At 40.2% G+C, this 22,340-nt stretch overlaps 1 protein-coding gene across 6 annotated transcripts in view; it reads left to right on the forward strand.

The window, feature by feature from the left end:
• The window catches only part of SOX6 (SRY-box transcription factor 6), a 457,096-nt gene that overhangs the window by 234,200 nt on the left and 200,556 nt on the right, over positions 1-22,340 (forward strand). For all 6 annotated transcript variants that reach the window (XM_024202164.3, XM_024202167.3, XM_024202166.3 and 3 more), the window contains one exon: positions 21,866-21,955. In XM_024202164.3, coding sequence (XP_024057932.1) covers positions 21,866-21,955 — 90 coding nt within the window. The remainder of the gene's footprint in view (positions 1-21,865; positions 21,956-22,340) is intronic.

Genomic DNA, 22,340 nt, shown 5'->3' on the forward strand with positions numbered 1-22,340 from the left:
TTGGAGGAAAAAGACTTAAGATGCCAACATCACAAATGCAACATAAATTCTCCCAGTGCTCTAAGACCCCAGTGCAGAAAACCACTTAAGCCTCATGCACATGTGTCAGTGCTTTATTGTATTAGAGTCAGCACATAACTAACTTCCAGAAACTTTTAAACAAAATGACACGAAAATGATTCAAAACAAAAGGCAGAATTTGCCAGTAACTTCCTAAAATGTTTATTATTATTTGTGAATAAGAATTGAGTGCAGCCACATTTTGTTTTCATATATCAGCACATAGTGCGCTCTCTCTCTCTTTCTCTCTCTCTCTGAAAGTAACAAGCTTTGAAAAAAAATCACCTCAGCCAGCCCTCTCCAATCAAGGAAGGGTTAAGTGAGTGTTTTGTTGGAGGTCCACTGTAAAAAGAGTCTTTCTGGGGCATTCCCTAGCTGGGCTGGGGCCCTTTGCCATGCCCAGTTACCACTACAGGATCAGCCCCATACAGGCCACAGCCTCTTAGTCCTTGCACTGGGCCCCACCCTTGCGGGCCTGCTTAGTTTGTTTACTGGTGGGGGGAAAAGCAAAAGTTCAGAATCAACACAAAGTCCAGATCTGTCCTATGGGCAACAAAAAGCAAAAAAGGTCAGTGGCATCTCTTTACTTCAGGAGTGCATGGGTAGCAGCTTTATTGAAGCACTGGCGGCTACGTAGCAGAGTCAGTCTCTCCTCTCGGATTTGCGACTGCAGTTTGCTGGACTCCTTGCAGAGCAGGAGGGGGTTTCTGGTGTGGGAGTACCACATGCTGTTTCAGGAGCCATTCCCTTCTCAGGACTTCCCCCTTGCAGACTGCAGCATTCTCCATGCATGACTGGCTGGGCTGGAGGGACGGTGGTACCTTAGAACACGGAGCCTCCTCTAGCCTCTTCCCTGTCAATGCGGGGTTTAGACACCCTGCCACAGCCACTGCATATCTGACTTACAGCTTGTCCCTTCTAGCTCTCTCTCTTTATAATCGGGCCTATAATACATAATAAATTGGGCATAGTTAATAAGCTTTCTTTTACCTCTTTAACAGTAAGAGGTACAGATTCCAATGGTGTTCTCTATTATAAGCTCCAACCAACAATAACTTACCTACTGGTAAAAACATAAAATAAAGACTTTCAATGACATCCACTTTTGTTTTCTATGGTATGGAAATTATTATTCATCAGTATCCAGTATTTATTGTCAGTTTTCAGGAGCTATCTGTTCACATAACCATGAATAACAAAACAATAGTAGGCTCAGCGCTCCAGTCCTGATGAAGGTAACTTCAGTGTGAGGTGTAACTCTATCATAATGATTATTATTTCCAAGTAATTTAGTTTTGGTTGTACCACAGATGCTCTCATTGATTGTTTTTCAGCTGTTATAACTAGGGTGACCAGATGTCCCGTTTTTATAGGGATGGTCCCATTTTTGGGGACTTTTTCTTATATAGGCGCCTATTACCCCCACCCCCGTCCCATTTTTTTAGTTGCTATCTGGTCATCCTAGTTATAACCATTATCATTTAGGTTCCCACAAATGCTATCTGTGGACGTTGAATTTAGAAGGTATAGATTCATAGATTCTAGGACTGGAAGGGACCTCGAGAGGTCATCGAGTCCAGTCCCCTGCCCGCATGGCAGGACCAAATACTGTCTAGACCATCCCTGATAGACATTTATCTAACCTACTCTTAAATATCTCCAGAGATGGAGATTCCACAACCTCCCTAGGCAATTTATTCCAGTGTTTAACCACCCTGACAGTTATTAACTTTATCCTAATGTCCAACCTAGACCTCCCTTGCTGCAGTTTAAGCCCATTGCTTCTTGTTCTATCCTTAGAGGCTAAGGTGAACAAGTTTTCTCCCTCCTCCTTATGACACCCTTTTAGATACCTGAAAACTGCTATCATGTCCCCTCTCAGTCTTCTCTTTTCCAAACTAAACAAACCCAATTCTTTCAGTCTTCCTTCATAGGTCATGTTCTCAAGACCTTTAATCATTCTTGTTGCTCTTCTCTGGACGAGATGATGTTCAGAACAGAAAGTAGAGTTGTGAAACAAAAGTCACAATTAAATCAAACAAACTTCCTAATATATCAGGCCAAAAGGATACTTGTGCCAGCTCTGAATTTGTCCTGTCATGAAAATAGTTATGGGCCAAATTTAAAAGGAAGCTGCAATAGATGTGCTTGAAAAACAACCCTTCAAACACTTCTGTTCTTTGAGTGAGCAAAAGTATGTTTGTGCGACAATGCTGATAGCTGATGCATTAATGGGTACTTCGATGTGAAACTACTGGTTTACACATTGTGGTTTGGGTTTTTTTTGTGGCCAGACTTCACTGAACCCTCCTTTGGAACTTTGGCCCTTGGTGTCTCCATATAGTAGTTGAAGTACTTCGGTGGAAACTATCTCCATTCTGCTCCAAAGCACAGTCTAGTTTGGCTTGAACCTGCTAATGATGATCAGATTTTTAATTCAGATTTTGACAAATTCACCAGGCTTGTGAGCTTAAGATAATTGTGGGGGAGGGGGCAGCCTGTGGGAGGAATTAGACAATGGTATAGAGCTATCAGATATTAACTATCTACTCAGTTCAGAATGAGTGTGGGAGGTGGTCAGGGATCTGCTTATGGTTTCCTAGTTCTGTGAGGGTCAGCCCTGGTCCTAATGCAACTCAGAACTGAGCCAGGCACGTTTACACTGCCCCATCACTCTGTCATGCACCTGAAATGCCTCCTACATCAAGGAATGACTGGCACAGGATCTAGGCCTGCACACTTGCATCAGCAGGAAGTTCCCCTCAGACAGAGAAGTTCTCTGAGGCTATTTGTGTCCAGTTTCCAGCCTCTTTCTGCCTCTTCCAATAACTTCCGTTTCATAGCATTCAATGGTTTGTGTTTTAAACAAACTGTACAGACTTTCTCCCCTTTTCTTCCCTCTTCTTCAGAGAGGGAAAAAGCCTATTTGCTGGTGTTTTGATGCTGGTTGAATGGCAGCTGGACCCTGTGGTCTCAGGCTCATCTTGCATACCCCTTAACAACTTTTTCTTGTTGAGAGTGAGATCATGGCACAGCAAGCTTGTTCTATCAATGGCTTCTGTTCCTGGAGATTTCCCATTGTTGAAGGATTTTGGTGCTTGTCGTAGCCACACTTGTGAGCCTGCTGGCATTCTCAGGCTATATATGAAAGTCCCTGACATTGTGCATGACCAGGGCCGGCTCCAGGCACCAGGCACCCAAGCTGGTGCTTGGGGCGGCACCTGGAGGGGGGCGGCGGCGCAGCGCTCCGGCCCCCGGGGAGAGCCGAGCCCCAGACGGGGCTCGCTGCCCTGCCCCCGGCGCTCTGGCCGCCAGAGGGGGAGAGCCGAGCCGAGCCCCAGCCGGGGCTCGCCGCCCTCCCCCCCCCGGCCCTCCGGCCGGGGGGGGAGAGGCGAGCCCCCGCCGGCGCTCGCCGCCGTCCTCCCAGGGCTCCGGCCGCCCTCCCCCCCCGGCGCCCTGCCCCCGGCCCCTGGGGGGAGAGCGGAGCCCCCGCCGGGGCTCGCTGCCCTCCCCCCGGGGCTCCGGCCAGAGGCTTTTTCGCCTGTGGCGGCGAAAAAGCCAGAGCCGGCCCTGTGCATGACCATGTGCTTCCTTGAGAGTTTTGAGCAGCATGTTTGTGAGAGACGTTTATATGGCTAACAAGAATTTATAGAGCTATAATAATAAATATAAAAACAAACAGACATGGGCTTGGAAAGGGATATAAACCCTCAAGCTTCTGGGGCATAAATCAATGTTAAACTGTTGGGGGTTAGGAGGAAACTTTCACTGAAGGCAGGTTATGGGATAACTGCTTACTGCAGGGACTCTTACTCTGAAACAGCTGGTACTGGTCACTGTCAGAGGCAAAATGCTGGACTAGGTGGACCAAAGGCCTAATCCAGTATGGCAGTTCCTATAACAGTTTGAAAATCACAAGGATAGCATAATGCAAGCTCAGTGGTTGTAATGTTTGCTCATTTTCTGGCCAGCTGTTTGATAAATAGCAGAATGTTATGCTTTTAAGGCCTGATTCTCCGTTGCTTTGTATGTTGTGTAGTCATTTACACCAGTGCAAAATCAGTGTAAAAACCCATCAAATCAGAATTACTTTGAACTCTCGTAAATGACTAGGCAAGGTGCAGGGCAATGGTAAATCAGGCTCATAATCTATGAGTAATATCACCTAATCTTAGGTGCTGAGCAGGTTTGCTAACTATCTCTGCAAAGAGGGGAGATTTTAGTTTTTTGTCTTTGTTCCAAAGGTCAGATTTACAATACTGCTTACAGGATAATAAACCCATTAGGGACTTACATATTGCTGAGGAAGTAAATACATTATTTATATCAACTGGAAAGCTTTCACAGTAGACAATAGCTGGACTGCATCTGGATCTGGGGTATTTAAATTAAAGGAATTGCTGTTTCTAAAAATAAAGTTTTACTTTCTATTGTTTTTACTCTTCTGGAACAAGCAGAGCTGAGCCGAAGTCCCTTCTGAACTTGGGAAATTTGGACAATCTAATTTTACAGCTTAAAAAAATTTGATGTGAATTTTTTGTTCATGTTTATTGACAGCACTGGGAACTGAAGTTCTTTCTGTTTGCCACAGAACAGGATAAGGGCTTATTGTCCATTGATCATTGGTCTCTCTGATCTGGACACCAGCACAGAGGCAGATTTGCTCTAGCTGAGGTAGTGGTTTGTATGATGTAGGCACCTATGTAAGATGAAGTGAACAAAGTCCAATAGTTTATTCCATATAATATAAGTCACCGAAATCTTAATGGTAATAGTTTTCAACCACCATTGACTTGGGGTAGAATTTAAGCAAGATGATGGTGATATTTATTTATTATTTGTATTTCAGTAGTATCTACAGGTCCAGTCAGAGATTAGGGTTTCATTGTGTTAAGCACTGTACATACACATATAATAAAAGTCCTTGCTCCAAAGAGCTTACAGTCTACTCATATGAGAGAACAGGTGGAGAGTTGACAGGAGGGGATAATAAGCTGCAGTCCCAGCATGTCCACTGCCTAGCCATGCTGAGGGTGGTGTGAGTTACACCTTGCCCATAAATAACTGCTTTTTAAAAAAGTCTTAGTAGCTATGAATTGGTAGTGGAATTGGAGGCCCCAAACCTGTACAGACTTATGCATGTGCTTAACTTCATCTACTGCATTTTGTTCTATTTAAGTCACTGTGATAACTCACAGTGTGTAAAGTTAAGCACATTGTAAGTAGAGGAGTGGGCTTGGGTTAATGCTGCTTAATTGCTCAGAGATTAGAAAAATGATTAGTTGAAAAAGATTGTGTGGCTGTCCAAATATAGGGAGTTCCATGGATGACTTCAAGAAGAAAAACCCCACTAAGACAATCCTGTTGTGGTTTTAAGCCACCGTGAGGCATCCAATAGATTTCATCTCAATTTTAACTTGTGTGTACCCTCTGCTAGACAGCTCCAGCATTCCCACAACACATTGAGAACTGGTAGTTGCTTTCCATGGTGTGCAGAAGTCTACTGTCAGATCAGAGTTTAAACTTTGATATGTGTGGTATATCCTGTTGACTTCAGTGGAGCTATGACAATTTACCTGCTGAGGGTCTGCCCCATATGCTTTTTGGTTTCAGAGCTATATATTTAGTAAAACATATTGATAATATATGATGGAATAATGTAGTCCTTGTATATTTTCCTTTACTTGAATGTATTAAACAGGTGTCATATTAAAATATTTGTTACAATCTATTATAACTATACTAAATTTTATGCATAAGGTTTATATGTATAAATATATATATTTTACAAACTACATGGCTTTAGAAAGAATTCATTGGGACTGTTCAAGGTGGTGAGGCTTTGCAAGAGCCAGTCCTAATTTTTAGATGTAAACTTCTCAATAAATGACAAGAAGAATATTTTAGAATTATGAATGAAATATATGGCTCTCAGTGAATTTCAAATAGGAATCAAATCGGCACCTCTCCCTTATGCCATTGAACATATGACAATATATTTTAAGTGGTGAAACAATATTATGCTTTCACAACATGCTAAACAGTTCAACATTCTAACTAGAATATTTCCCATTCTGGGTACTTCAAATCTCTCAAATAACAATACTTGATAGCAGTTTTCTGCTTTAGAGTTTATTCTGATGGCATGACATTTTGTGACGGTCCCCCCCAAAATTTGGTCTTTGTTAGAGTGCATTTTATATTTGGATAAATACATAATAAAATAACATTAACCTCTATATTTTTCAAAGTCCATGAGTAGGTTTCCAGCCACGCAGTTCTCATTAACTTACATGGGAGTTATGCTGCCAAAATTCAACACATCAGTTTAATCATTTATGGGTAGGAGTCAGGATTAAATCAACAAAAGCAAAGAAACTCAAAGGTAATATGTAGGCTTTTTGTCTTAGTCATCTGCAGTACAGTGCTCAGTGCATGCCTCAACACCATTCTCAAGAGCTCAGTTGCCCATTTCTTACTGGGAGTGAGGAAGCTGCAGGAGAAGAAAGGCTATTTACAACTCAGAAAAGGGAATGCAGGGCCCTGAGAAATTGTGAACGCTTTGCTCCATAGATTTATAGTAAAGTATTTGCTATTCCTGACGTGCATATAAGCATGGCAAGTAGCTTGGTGTTTTTAAAGTTTATAAATCTTTTAAGGTTCTATTAACGTTGGTTTAAGACATCCTCTGGTATTAGTTAAGGAAAGATTTGCTTATTATAGATTTCACTGAAAACTTGACTACTATACAGGAGTTGTATAACTACTAGAGTATTGTAGTGTCCTGTAAGGAACTACATTGTGTGCGTGGAGACCTTGGGAAATGGTAAATAAAGATGAGATTCTAACTATTGTTTTCATTCCTTCTCATCCTCGTTTGAAGTCATTTCACATCAAGGGCTTATTATTTTGTTCTTTCCATGTTATATTTTTACATACAAAAAACCCTTAAGGGGTTCTATTCATGAAAAATTCCTTTTGCTGTGAGATTATTTTAATTTCAGAATATTCTGTGGTGTGACTGAGTTAGGGATTTTTTATACAGAATTTTTTAAAAAATCCTTCAAATTGTTAATTACACAATTCTTTGTTAGTGATTTATCAGGGTAACGTGAAGAATATGTTTTTTTGGGTGGAAAATATACTTGGGGTTTTTGAATCATCTGGTTTTTTTTACTTATAAATAACCTGCAGGGACGGCCAGCTATTAGAGTTTCCATGGAGCACTATTCGGTTTAGTAGTAGCCACCATTTTTCTGTTCATCAAAATTGGCGGCAAGAAAGAACATCATTGTGCCACATAGATTTCCCCCCCGTCTTTAACATCCATTACTTTTTTCTTTCCCCAAACCTGCCCATCAGGGGTGCTGGAACAATTTTTATTGTGGGGGGTGCTGAGAGCCATTGAACCAAACTGTAAACCCATATATAATGGAAACCCCTTTAAGCCAGGGGGTGCTGCAGCACATATGCTGCCCATAACCTTTTTGTTTCAGTTTTACAAAATTTCTACTGAAAAGAGTAAAAGACAGTGTGCCTGATACTTGGATATAAAATATTATACCAGAAATATAATATATTGTATTAGAAAATTGAACTTATAGCCTTCTAGATCAGGGGTGGGGAAAGTTTTTGGCCTGAGGGCCACATCGGGGTTCCGAAACTGTATGGAGGGCCGGGTAGGGAAGGCTGTGCCTCCCCAAACAGCCTGGCCCCCGCCCCCTATCCACCTCCTCCCACTTCCCGCCCTCTGACTGCCCTCCTCAGAACCCCAGACCCATCCAACCTGCCCTGCTCCTTGTCCCCTGACTGCCCCCTCCCGGGACCTCCCACCCCTAACCGTCCGTCCCCCCCAGGATCCCACCCCCTATCCCACCCCCTGACTGCTCCCTGGGACCCCTGCCCTTTATCCAACCCCCCCAACCCCCTTACCATGCCGCTCAGAGCACCAGGACTGGCAGCCGCGCCGCCTGGCCGGAGCCAGTCATGCCACTGCGCAGTTTAGAGCACTGGGGCAGGCCGGCGGATCTCGCAGCCGCGCTGCCTGGCAGAGGCTCGCAGCCCCGCTGTCCAGAGCGCTGGCGGCACAGCGAGCTGAGGCTGCGGGGGAGGGGCCGGGGGCTAGCCTCCCCGGCTGGGAGCTCAAGCACCAGGCAGGACAGTCCCGCAGGCCATAGTTTTGTCCACCTCTGTTCTAGATCATTAGTTAATGTATCCCACACAGTCATTGCCATCTGCATCAGTTTGGTGGCCTCCGTGAAATTATCTGGTAACAGTGGTATATTTCCTCATAAGCAAGTGTCCACTTTACAATATCACCACATAATTAACATCCTGGTTGGTAGTTGGAACAGAAAAGGCAAGGATTTGAATTGGAATAAAGACTAGGAAGGAAGGTATGAGGGATCTTTCCAGAACAGGGTTAAGACAGCATGGAATAGCTAGCACTCTAAGGGTACGTTTATACTTACCCGCTAGTTCGGCGGCAAGCAATCGATCTTCTGGGATCGATTTATCGCGTCTTGTCTAGACGCGATTAATTGATCCCGGAAGTGCTCGCCGTCGACGCCGGTAATCCTGCTCCGCAAGAGGAGTAGGCGGAGTCGACGGGGGAGCCTGCCTGCCGCGTGTGGACCCGTGGTAAGTACCTTTAAGTTCGAACTAAGATACTTTGACTTCAGCTACATTATTCACGTAGCTGAAGTTGCATATCTTAGTTAGAACTGGGGGCTTAGTGTGGACCAGCCCTAAGGGTAGAGTACTTATCTACAGCGTTATCACTCTAGTATTGTCCACTGACACAAAATTTAACTGAATAATAATAATAATAAAAGCTTAAGAAATGGAAGAGGAAGTAGGGTGATTGTTGCTTGATGTAAAACAAAATAATTAGACTATTTTAATCAAAATGGATAAATATTATGTGGCAGTTTTAACACTTTTTCATGACATCACCAGAAAAAGTGCTAAAGATTTTATGGCCCAGAGTCTCTGGACTGGCTGAACTGTACTCAGTGCAAGGTCAGGATGGAGAGAAAAAGGTGGGCTAAAGCCACCTTCATATTTTCCCAATCCCAGGGCCACAGGGTGTTGGCCCTGTCTACTATATTTTATACTAACTGCCAGTAGCCGACAGGTGCAATTCCTGAAGCTGGAGATCTGCCAAGTTCAGGGATACTCCAACTATGCCCCTTTTCCCTGGTCATGCACCCCTAGGGAATGGATGGGATAGGAGCCAGCCTTATACCACTAAGGAATTCCCCAGTTCAGAGGGAATCCTTCACTGGCGTGTTAAACTAGGTTTAACGGAGCAGAGAATCTGACCCAGTTTCTCTTATATGATGTTTTTCACTGACAGTGCTGGCTGAGTACTCTATGAGCAGAGTGTAGGCTGAGAGAGACATTCTGAAGCTACTTCTCCCTGTGCTGGTGAAGTTCAGGTGTAGTACAAAGGCACTGCAACTCTGTAGATCATGTGATGTAAGTGGTGTTTCACAAGGAAAGATTAAAAGAGTTAAATCTGTATTGCTTGTTTAGGTGAAAATGGGATGGGGTGGTATGTCATAACCACCTCTAAATTTTTGAACTGTGTAGACACCACAGATGGAAGTGAATTGTTTAGAGTGGCAAAGGTATAACTAGGAGTGATGGAATGAAATTAAGAGGGAGGCTGAATATCGGAGAAATTTTGACAGCGATTCTTATTCACAAGTGGAACAGAATAGTCAAAGGAATTTGTGGAAGCCCCATTGCTTGAGTCATCTAAGGCTAGACTGAAACAAATTCCCAAGAAAACAATGCTTCGCTGGCAGTGTGACAAACTATATGGCCAAATATATCTGTTTTCTCTAATTTCACAATAGCTGTACTTTTCAGCATCCCAGTTCATGGGAAGGCATTATTGCGATTATTAGGGGAAACAGTAGGTCAGATCCTCTGCTGCTGTTAATTGGTGCAGTTCCATTGATTTCACTGGAGCGGCTCCAATTTACACCAGTAGAGAAATTGCCTTAGTATATTCTTCCTTTCTAGTTTGAGTAAAACATTAGTCTTATAGCTGAGGTCTGCAAGGAAAGGGTTTGAAGTCAAGGGAATGAAAGAAGACCAAGTTTTGCCCACACTTGAATCCTTAGATACCCACCTGCTAGCAAAAGAGACACTCTCCGCTCCCTGAAATAAAATCCTGTTGATTGATTTACTTTAACTAATAAGGAATATGGTAGGAGAGAGCAAAATAGGCACATAATACTCCTTTAAAGTGTCAGTTTATGTAATCATCTGCTCAAGAATTGCAAGTAAATTGTACTCCCTTTTCCTAAGTATCTCTGATTGCTGTTGTATAAAGTCTCAGACTGTCTTTTACTAACATTACTTGTTCCTTTGGGAAGCAAACGAGAGGTACATGCACTTGGGAAAAAGGTGATTACACAAAATGTACTGTGTGCCATCATTGTAATGCAAATAATGCAGTAATACACATTTCAGTGAATAAAGCCTATCTAACAGAAAAGTACACCCCATAATGGGAAAGGAAACTTACAGTAGAAGAATCAAATGTATATGTAATTTTGACAGGCTTAAAATATAGTTTTCTTTTACTAATGTGCCAAAACATTGCATCTAAGCACTTGCACTGACATTTCAGAAAGCTCCTTTTGACATACACAGTGTATCATCTAGTGCAATGTTCATGGAATTAACATTTTCCTGGAGTAATCATATACAATTTAATGACCAAATAGTTTTGAGGCAATACAACTGGATTTCACAGGAACTAAATATATTTCTTCACACTGATCCAGCATGTTTAGTTGAGCAGTCATTAGCATGTTTATAATGGTTCTAATTTAGCACAACATTTTCTGAATTTTATCCTTGAGTCATTTACAAATTGTTCATATTGAGTAAACAAAGGAAACAGATTGCATTTTATACTTAGTAATTTATCTGAAAGAAGAGGGGAGGGTTAATTGTCTAAAAGTTTTGCTCTGTTTGGGGATGTGATTCTAGTCTTGCATTGCTTGGTGCACAATGCATTTTTCCCTCTGTTCTGGAAAAAGAAAAAAGGGGAAAAAAAGAAAGAAGAAGGGGAAAGGATGGAGGAGTGAGTAAAATGAAAAATTAGGAGCAGGGCAAGATTGGCCACTCCCAGAGGGGAGTGTGGAGTAGAACTGGAGCTGGCACGAGATTATCTAAAACAGTTGGTGCATTCCTTAATGATCAAGTGCCTGAGAAGTCCAGCTTTCTCTCACAGAGCATCTGTGTTGATGTTTATATCAGTGCCCTGCTGTATGGGAAAAGCGTGCTTTCTCTTGTTGCTTTTCTAAAAATAGTGTGGAATATAACATTGTATGAGTTATTTTAGGAGAACAAAAACATTTGCAGGGTTAAAGGTTTTGCTTTTTAATAAATAAAAAAATAAAGGCCAGAACTGTATCTTAAGCTTGTCTTTAGATGGGGGTGGGTGGTACAAGCAATGTACAGTTTTCTTTTTATGTAGGGGTTTGCATCAAGCTGTTACCAGAGATTTGAACTCTATTGAAACAAGCCATTCTAGGCTGGATTGGTACATTCTGCAAACTTGCTGCTGTTTTTCCATTAGGCTCATTTTAGAAAGCAAGCCTGGAAACCACCAGTGTTTGTACACCAGTGTTTGAATTTGGAAAGCACATAGTTTCAAGTGAGAGCTAGACCAGTCAGGGAGTGTGTGAGAGTTCAGGGTAAACCCAGCAGATTTTAAGGCCTAATTATTTTTAGTACGCTTGGAGAGTTTTAATTAAATTTAAGAGAGCACTTCAAACTCTTACAGTTCTAATTTTGTTTGCAGTGTAGTTTGTAGCCATGTTGGTCCCAGGATATTAGAGAGACAAGGTGGGTGAGGTAATATCTTTTATTAAACCAACTTCTCAGTTCTAATTTTATCATTTTGTGGAAATCTTGTCACCATGACCAAATATGTAGCGGTTGGCAGATTCATTTGGTCCCTGTCCTAAAGAAAACTGCTTTTGAGGTAGTCAGTTGTTGGATTTACATTATTGCTATTAGGCAAGAATTTCTACTAGGAACTACTGTTCCATTATCATGGAGATTACAAATATTTGTTTACATTAGGCATCAATTGTTGTTGTTGTTTTTATTACCGTAATACCTACAAATCCCATCCAAGATTGGGGCCTCATTGTATTAAGCACTCTACAAACACACAGGCTACATCTACATTTGAGCTGGGTGGTGTGATTCCTAGCTCACCTCGCCATACCAGGCTAGCTCTGCTTGAGCAGATATGCTAAAAATAGTATCGCAGGAGTAGCATGGTCAGCCGCATGGGCTAGCTGCCTGAGTGAGTGCCCAGGGGATCCAGGTGGATATGTACTCGGGGCAAGTAGCCATAGCCGCCACCCAGGCTACCCCAGCTATGCTGCTATTTTTTAGCACACTTGCTCAAGCAGAGCTAGAATGAGTATGTCTCTGCATGGTGGGAATCACACTCCCAGCTCCAAGTGTAGACATAGGTATAACGAGATGTAGTGTCGGCCCCTGAGATGTCAGAGTGTACGTAGTGAGGAGAAACAAAAGGGTGGGAAGGAGAGTTGACGCACAGGAAGGTGAAGTGAGCTGGCTGGGGTCACATAACAGATCAGTGGCAGAGTGAAGTATGGAGCCTAGGGATGAAATAATAACCATCTGTAGTAAGTATACTTTTCTCTTTTGTTAATTTTTCTAGTTCTTAAGTAATATTCTTTCCAATTACTATCTTATTTATGTGTACATGGCTGGTGGTAGTAGCATTCGCCATCAAATTGGCTGTTGAGGGGATAGTAAATCAACAAAATCTTGAAATGCTAGTCAAAGAAGTTAGTGCATTGGCTAACAAAATATCTCAAATGTCTTATTTTTAAATGTTCTGTTATACCATGAAAATTAATTACTCTAGGATGGAAATATGGAAATTGAGAAGGATGAGATGAGATTCACTTGACCTAACTTACTGGTGACAGGAAGATTGAAACCAAGCTACTTATGAAGAGGAGGCAGTGACCCTACATTGTAACTTTCTATGTTGAGCCTTCAGGCTGATTTTTGATTAGTTCTGTATTGTTACCCTCCTTTTTTCTTTTAGTTAAAGTTTATTGAAAACGAAAAGGGTAATTTGTATTTGAAAGAAGAAAATGAGTAATATGATATCAAAGAATCTATTTTAGTAACATTACACAAACTTTACACCATTGCATTAAAAAAGAATAGACAGCATCATCCAACACTTACATTTGTTAGTTATGGTTAAATTATATTTTTTATTTATCAAGTCATGACTGTAAATGTGAAGTTCTTCATTTCCGTTTGAATTGGTATCAGATTATAAAAGCTAATTCTTTCAAAGTGAATGAAATTCATCTTGCTGAACGCTGAAATGTTACAGTTTGCATTTAATTTTAATATACATATTACCAAGAACGAAGACTATGATTATAATGGTATAGAGCTATGCTAAGTGGTTCTTTATCTCAAGGAAATCTAGAGGGCAAAGAATTCACAAAAGGCATGTAATCAAGCTGTTCTCTTACACCTGAAGATGGATCAGTTAGTGAAAGGTGCTACCAGGCTACACACACAAATTAAGTCCGATCACTAGATAGTAAAATGTACTTCACTTTCTGAATAACAGATTTCTTTAGCTGAATCTAATAATGCCATTGGTAGTGGTATAAAAGTCAGTAGCACTAAGTAGACCAACATCTGAATGATCTTTTTAAAACAAAATCTTGCATTTTACTGAAAAATTCTTGCAGTTTCTGAATTGCTTTTTCTAACTAGGTTTTTCTCCTTTATGTGAAATACCAAAGCAAACCCTCCTCTTTCAGATGCATAATGGGTTGTTTTTGTTTTCATTATTGTTGTTTTGGTGTCAAATCATTAGTAGATCATCATGGAACTAGTGAAATCCTATTGTCACATAAAAAATCAAGACATTCTCAGGCCAGGTCTACACTAAATAGCAAGATTGACCCAGCTACATTTTTCAGGGGTATGAAACATTCACATCCCTGAGTGACCTGGCTAAGCCGACCTGACCCCAGCTGTAGACAGTGCTAAGTCAATGGAAGAATTCTTTTGTTGACCTACCTACTGCCTCTTGGGAAAGTGGATTAATTATAGCAACAGGAGAACTCCTCCTGGTGCTATAGTGAGGCCTTGGCTACACTTGCAAGTTACAGCGCTGTAAAGCCTCCCCCAGCGCTGTAACTCACCCCCTGTCCACACTGGCAGGGCACTTGCAGCGCTGTATCTCCCTGGGTACACCGCTGCAGGTACTCCACATCTCCGAGGGGAATAACAGCTGCAGCGGAGTGGCTACGACTCACGGGTGTGAGTGTAAACGCTTGCAGCGCTGTACTAATCACCTTGTCAAGTGGCCAATCCTGTCCATTGTTGTGACCGGCTGCAGGAATGCGGAAGTGCCGGTTTCAAAGCTCGTACCACAGAGAAAAGCAAACAGTTTGCAGCTTGCTTTGAGTGAGTGAATGAATGAGCAGGGGGCCGGGAGTTCGGAACTTGCAAAATAGAGAGCTGACATGCTCCAAAAAGCACTCTCTCTCCCCACACACTCCCTGTCACAATCCACCCCACCCCCCTGTTTTGAAAAGCACGTTGCAGCCACATGAATGCTGGGATAGCTGCCCATAATGCACCGCTCCCAGCACAGCTGCAAATGTTACAAGTGTGGCCACACCACTGCGCTGGCAGCTGTCAGTGTGAACAGACTGCAGCGCTTTTCCCTAATCAGCTGTACGAAGACAGGTTTACCTCACAGCGCTGTACAGCTGCAAGTGTAGCCAAGGCCTGAGTGTTTACACCCAAGGGCCACCACGCTGCAGCTGTGCTGCACTAGCAGTTTAAGTACAGACATAGTCGAAGTGAAGTTAAGGAACAGAAGAAGAGGGAGCCACTATTACTCTTGTTTACCAGTAGTTTGGATTTTGGAAAAAAACCTTTTTTCTTTAACAAATATATTGAATGGGATAATTCCCTATAGACTGTTTCTCTCATGTAACCTTGACTTGTCTGAGGCCTCCAAACCCATTTGACTTAGCCTGATCCAATCAATACTGTCATCTCTTATTGTGGAGTTGGAAACAAATGAATACGTGTAATAGCAATGGCTTAGGGAGTATGCGCTCCACAGTGAAGATGGAAAAAGTTTCACATTTTGGGACATTCCCAGAGCTTGCTAAAACATAATGAATACCCATTATGTTCAGTGAAATCTCATTGTATTATAATGTGCATTGTAACATTACTATAAAGCATAAGGATGGGAATTGTCATGCTCTTAATTATACAGCACTCTTTTTCTGTAACACTGATGGGAAGTTCGACAATCTACTGAGAGTTATATCATCCTTTGAAATATTTGCTCTTGTGCTAGGTATGGTCTGATATTTCCCCCCAGGCTTTTCCAACACTTCCTTGAGTTCTAATATATTTTACATGCACTTAGAAAAATATGTCACATGTACCTTTGATTGAATTACATTTCTGTATACATTTCCATTCATTGTTTATGAATTTACAATGCATTTGCAATCATTATTAATAAATCAATGTGCTTTTGTCTTCTGTCACAATGTAATGTATATATTCAAAAAGAATTGTATGCAAACAAGTCATGTTTTAGAACTCATATCAGTAATAATTATCAGCTCACAGTATTGTTACAACATGTTTTGAAAGAAGCTTATTATAAAAAACAACAACAAGGCACTGCACGGTAGCACGAGTAAGACAGTTCAGTTGATCATTGATATGGGTGCTGTAAATATGCCACCGTATACTATAGTGTTTTATTAAGTCTCAAAAAGTCAAAGCTGATTTGAAATAATAATGTCTGACAGTCAGGGCTTTGAAGTTTTGCTGCTGCACTCTCACATTTAGGCTTTCTTTTATGTATGACTTTACCGTAAAAAACAAAAACACACATGGCATGAATGCTTTCTTCATATCTATATTTCAAAGAAAGTAATGAGAGGCTACTTCAGTAAATTAAAAACAATCTGAAACTATGTGGATGGACACAGGCCATTGTAAGGTCAATACTGTATTCATGCAAGATATAGTTTTGGTTACTCGCTTGTTCAAGGTTGTGAGACTGGAATAAAATAGAAAGAGAGATAATGCAAAAGTTATTCTTGATGGGAAGAAGATGACTTTCATTTAGTCAGAAGAACTTCAGAGCTTGGCTGTGATAGTTAGCACCCGTTCTTCATCACCCATCTTGCAACAGAGTGCTGGATTCCATCCATTCCATGGCTGATTGATTAGCCAGTGGACAAATGTTAATTGTTTTCATCAATGCTTTGTGTTCATGGAGAGATCCTTTTCATCTTCTATCTAGGACTCACTTTACCTTTGTTTATTCAGCTTGTTTATCTTCTAACACACTTTTCTCATCCACCTTTACAAGTTACCACATTGAGGGAGAATCCTGCAGTACTTCTTCTCCCATTGCACAATCAAAATTACTAAAAGAAATATTGAGGAGTGGGGATTATGCAGTAAACATCATAGTTTAAAACAAATCAGATTTTGATAGATCATTCAAACTCTAATTTATAGCTAACACATTTGCTCCTGTTGTCTTGGGAAGAAAAGTTCTCCTAGGGTGTCTAACAACATAAAATACATGGAGTAAAATTCTGTACTCTACTGTATCCCATTCTGTACTGACTTACATCCTGTGTAACTCTATTGGCACGGGTGAGTTAGCATGGGGTATAAACCAGTAGAAAATATGCTTAGTTTATAAACTAGAGCGGGGACCATGCCACAAATTCAAAATCCAAAGGTGAACATTTATCAAGCGTATTCACTTTCCTTGCTTAGTTTATAATAGATAGTCCTGAACTGAAACATCCCTAAACTTCACAGATGTCCAGATTCCCCAGGCTTTGGGATGCTTTTGAGTTGGGGCCTTGATTCAACTTACTCTCCAAATAGTTTTGCCCTCCAGATTTGGGTCCAGACTTCCACAACGTCAGTGGAATTTAGAATCTGGTGTTCTGGTTTGGCCCTAATTCTATAATGAACTAAGCCAGGAAATGGATTATTAATATTGAAGAAATTTCCCCTATGTAGGAAGGCAACTTTGAAGATTTTATATGTATGGAAGGAAATTGGCTTTCACTACTAAAGGAAAAAACGCATTTCCTCACCATAGATCCTTTTCAGGCTGTTTGCGCGAGCATATGTGTACAAGGGCTCAGGGAGGAACATATTTTTCATTGTAAGCTGGTTGTTACCCCTTCCATATAGGTGAATGTCCAATTTCAGGTATCTCCAGTAAGATAGGTGAACATATTATGATAATTTTAATTAAGAATTATGCAAACCGACCCCCACCAGTTGAAAACCTTCTGGAATTAAAAAAAGAAGAAGCTGTAATTACAATATATGTTCACAGTTCTTAAAAGTTACCCGTTGTATTTTCCTAACCTTTGTGAGTCTGCCCAAGAACAAAATGTAATAGCAAATAATTACGAGCTGTTTGGATAGAAGTTCAGTATAGAGAAATGCAATACCTGTGCAGTCTAATATCTTTTAAAGAAATACTTCCTTGCAAATATTTTTCAATCATTTATATAGAAAAAGAAAACTACAACTATTAACATGATTATATTAAGAGAGAGGGGCATACAGACTGACCCTTCTTTTATTCATCTTCATACTCTTGAGAAATATGTTTCTATGCTTGTATATATTCATACATGTGTTTGCACAACTACATGCTTCAAGGGTGAATTTCTTCTCAGCTCTCATGAGACTATTTAATTGTCTCTTGATTCTGTTATTTGTTGCATCCTAAGCTTTTGTTGTTGTGGTGGTTTTGTATCAATTGAGAGAAAGCATTCTGGTTAAAAGTCATTAACACTCAACCTACATTAAACATCAAAATAAAGTCAAAAGGCTCTTCTTCTGCATGGATGAAGGCCTGAAATTTTGCCAGGAGAGCAAGAGAGAGAGACATCTTTTTAAACTGATGATATCACAAAAAAGGACAAATTATAATGTTCTATTGTAATTGATGGTTATTTGTTGATTCTTCTATTACTAGGCCAAAACTCATAAAAGTAATGCATGCTTGTAATTGTTAAAATTGAATAATTTGTTTTATTGTATAACAAGTATTTTAACAGTGTCTTCTGCAACTTAAAGCTTCTTAAATTGTCTTTTACGGAAAGAGATAATTAGTAAATAAATTGGCGTTTCTACTGAAATACTATTTCAAAAATATTAACAAGCTATGTTGTCTTTTGAAGGAGGCTTGCATGGCATAAACATGTTGCAATTAAAACCTTGATCTTTTGATGGTTGTAATTTGATTTACATGAACCTGCTTTTTTCACATATGGAAAGTTAATATGCATGTTAGCGTGAAACACTTTTGCATCTTAAAAATTTCATCAGACAGATTACCTTCTTTTCCTCCTTTAACCCTCTCCACAAAACACACCTCTCTTGTGATTCCTTCCAATGCTGATCTCCTCTATGACCACATTAAGAGAGAGGGGCATAGTGTTATCCCCTATGTTGTAAGGTAGGTACAAATCCTGCTCTTCTTACTCGTGTGAGTACTCCTAGCAGGACTGCCTGCATGGTGATGTGAGACAGGATTTGGCCTTTAATTTGCAAGTAATTCACGGCAGAGACCTTGAGACGAATTCTGCCTTCATTTAAACTCAAATAACTCTTAGTAAATCAGTGGGATTGAATTAGTGTAAATATGGTCAGAAATTGGCACCTTATTATGTGTTTGTAAAGTACTGTTTATGCCTAAAACAGCCTCTATTAATAAAATATCAATTATTGGCCTGATACAGAGAGGTAATAAGAATAAATTTTGAAAGAGAAAGTAACTAAGGACATAGAGGTGAATGGTAATTGGGATAAAATACAACATGGTTTTACAAAAAATAGATTGTGCCAGACCAACCTGATCTCCTTCATTGAGAAGATAACTGATTTTTTACACAAAGGAAATGCAGTAGATTTAAGCTACCTAGATTTCAGTGAGGCACTTGATACAGTTCCACATGAGAAGTTATTAGTTAAATTGGAGAAGATGGGGATTAATATGAGAATTGAAAGGTGGATAAGGGACTGGCTAAAGGGGAGACTACAAAGGGTCATACTGAAAGGTGAATGGTCAGCTGGAGGGAGGTTACTAGTGGAGTTCCTCAAGAATCGGTCTTGGGACCAATCTGTTTTAACATTTTTATTACTCACCTTGGCACAGAAAGTGGGAGTGTGCTAATAAAATTTGCAGATGACACAAAGTTGTGAGGAATTGCCCGTACAGAGGAAGACCAAAATATCATACAAGATGATCTGTGTGACCTTGTAAACTGGAATAATAGAAATGGGATGAAATTTAATAGTGCAAAGTGCAAGGTCATGCATTTAGGGACTAACAACAAGAATTTTTGCTATAAGCTAGGGATGTATCAACTGGAAGTGACAGAGGAGGAGAACGACCTAAGTGTATCAGTTGATGACAGGATGACTATGAGCCACCAATGTGGTGCTGTTGTGAAAAAGGATAATGCAGTCCTAGAATGCCTCAGGCGAGGTATTTCCAGCAGAGACAGGGAAGTGTTAGTACCATTATACAAGGCACTGGTGAGACCTCATCTGGAATACTGTGTTCAGTTCTGGTCTCCCTTGTTTAAGGAAGATTAATTCAAACTGTAACAGGTTCAGAGAAGGGATACTAAGATGATCAGAGGAATGGAAAACCTATCTTATGAGAGGAGACTCAAATATTTTGTTTTGTTTAGCCTAACCAAATGAAGGCTGAGGGGAGATAAGATTGCTCTTTATAAATAATACATCAGAGGGATAAATGTCAGGGAGGGAGAAGATTTATTTAAGTTACGCGCCAATGTGGATATAAGAACAAATGGATATAAACTGGTCCTCAACAAGTTTAGGCTTGAAATTAGATGAAGGTTTCTAATCATCAGAGGAGTGAAGATCTGGAACAGCCTTCCACGGGTAGCAGTGGGGGCAAAAAAAACCCTAGCTGGCTTCAAGACTGAGCTTGATAAGTTTATGGAGGGGATGGTATGATGAGACTGCCTGCAATGGCATGTAGCTGATCTGTGAGTGCTATTAGTAAATATCCCCAACGGTTGGTGATGGGACACTAGATGTGGAGGGCTCTGGGTTACTACAGAGAATTCTTTACCAGGTGTCTGGCTGGTGGGTCTTCCTACATGCTCAGGGTCCAACTGATGGCCATATTTGGGGATGGGAAGGATTTTTCCCCTACGTCAGATTGGCAGAGACCCTGGGTTTTTTTGCTTTCCTCTGCAGCATGGGGCACAGGTTACTTGTAGGTTTAAATTAATATAAACTATTGTAAATGGTGGATCTTTAACTTGAAGTCTTTAAATCATGATTTGAGGACTTCAGTAACTCAACCAGAGTTATGGGTCTATCACAGGAGTGAATGGGGGAAGTTCTGTGGCATGCAATAGGCAGATCAGTCTAGATGATCATGATGGTCCCTTCTCTCCTTAATGTCTGTGAGTTTATAGGTGCTGAGGTGCTAAGCCCACTCATCTCCCATTGAATTCAGTGGAAACTAAGAGTGCTGAGCACTCCCATGAGGTACTAAGGTCCCGATTTATCAAGATGCTTAACAAGTGTCTAACTTTAAGCATGTAAGTAGCTTCATTTAAGTCAGTGGGACTACTTAGAGGCTTAAATACCTTGCTGAATTGGGGCCAAGTGCTTCTTGGGACCAGGCCCTATAATTGTAATGGAAGTTAATCATATGCACTGTTGAGAATAGACCCACAAAGTTTAATGGAGATTCCATTGCCATTATAAACAGAGAAGGGGAGAGGGAAATATTCAGCGATATATAAAGTTCTCTCACTGAGTGTTTATAAACCTTGAATAGATGTTGTTAGAGGAGGAAGACTCCAGATCATGACACCAATCATATGAGTTACCCATTCCCTGTCTTAAAATCACCTTTTACAATTTATTTTTGGAAGGTTAAGTTCTGTAAGTTCTATTAAGGGACTTAAAAAGAGCTTTTGATTTAACTGAGGATTATGTTATGCGCCGTGTTAAATTTTTCAATGAAAGTAAGGTCTGATCCTGCAGGACTTGTTGAGGCCAGATTCTCACTACATCTTCAGTGCAGTAACTTCAGTGAGAGTTTTGCCTGAATAAGGCCAGCTGGATTGGGCTCAAGGTTTGGATTGCGATATGACCGTCAGAACTTAAATGCCAATCTTCTAATTGTTGCATAGCTTACTGGGAAAAAATGCTGATCCTGTGAACATAAGAAATGTAGAATTTTTGTGAATTCCATGAAGACATTATAGGAATAACTTTTGCATTGACATGAGTAAAAAAATATGTTTGTCATGAACACAGTGAGCCAAATTTCCAAAATCTAAATCTTCAACTATATTTTTGAATGTGCAATCATTTTCAAATGCAAAAGATAAAATTTGTACATGGAGTGGCAATCTATCTATGTAAATTGGTATGCATATATTCTGAACCAAGTTCTGCTCTCACTTAGATCCTTGTAAATGTGTAGTAACTCTGTTACCCTCAATGGAGTTACACAGGGTTTACATTGAAGTAGATGAAAGACCATTTGGCCTCAAGTTCATTCCCCTTTGAAAATCTGGTTCAGACAGATCAGGTAGGATGGTTTTGGAGAGCTAAAGGAGACACTTCCTAATCTATAAAGTTGTATTAAGTATTTTTTTTTCCTTTTTATTAGACTCATCTTGCATGGAAAAACTACTTTCTAAAGACTGGAAGGAGAAAATGGAAAGACTAAATACAAGTGAACTCCTTGGAGAAATTAAAGGTATAATATATTAAATATTTAAACATGGACATAATATTTTAGTCACTGAACAGAAGAAAATGTACATTTAATGCATGAACCAGTCATTGATTCACATTCAAAACTCCCACTGACTTTAATGGGACTGTGGGCATGGAATGCTGCAAAGTTCAGGTGTTCTATTCTGTTTTCTCTAGTGTTTCAAGTATATAATGGAAATAAAATGAATAAATTAACATCGTTTTTCTTTGGAACTCTTTCCAACCAACTCAACCTATTTATTTAGAATGACAGGTATGTTTGAAAAACAAATACTTTTTTATGTTTAAAACTTAGTTACAAGCAGAGTTAAGAATATTTCCCTCTCATTTCAATTTTATTACAAACTTTAAATGTATTATATTAG

This window comes from Terrapene carolina, unplaced genomic scaffold, assembly GCF_002925995.2.
Source record: "Terrapene carolina triunguis isolate 2854851 unplaced genomic scaffold, T_m_triunguis-2.0 Scaffold96, whole genome shotgun sequence".
Classification (NCBI taxonomy): Eukaryota; Metazoa; Chordata; order Testudines; family Emydidae; genus Terrapene; species Terrapene triunguis.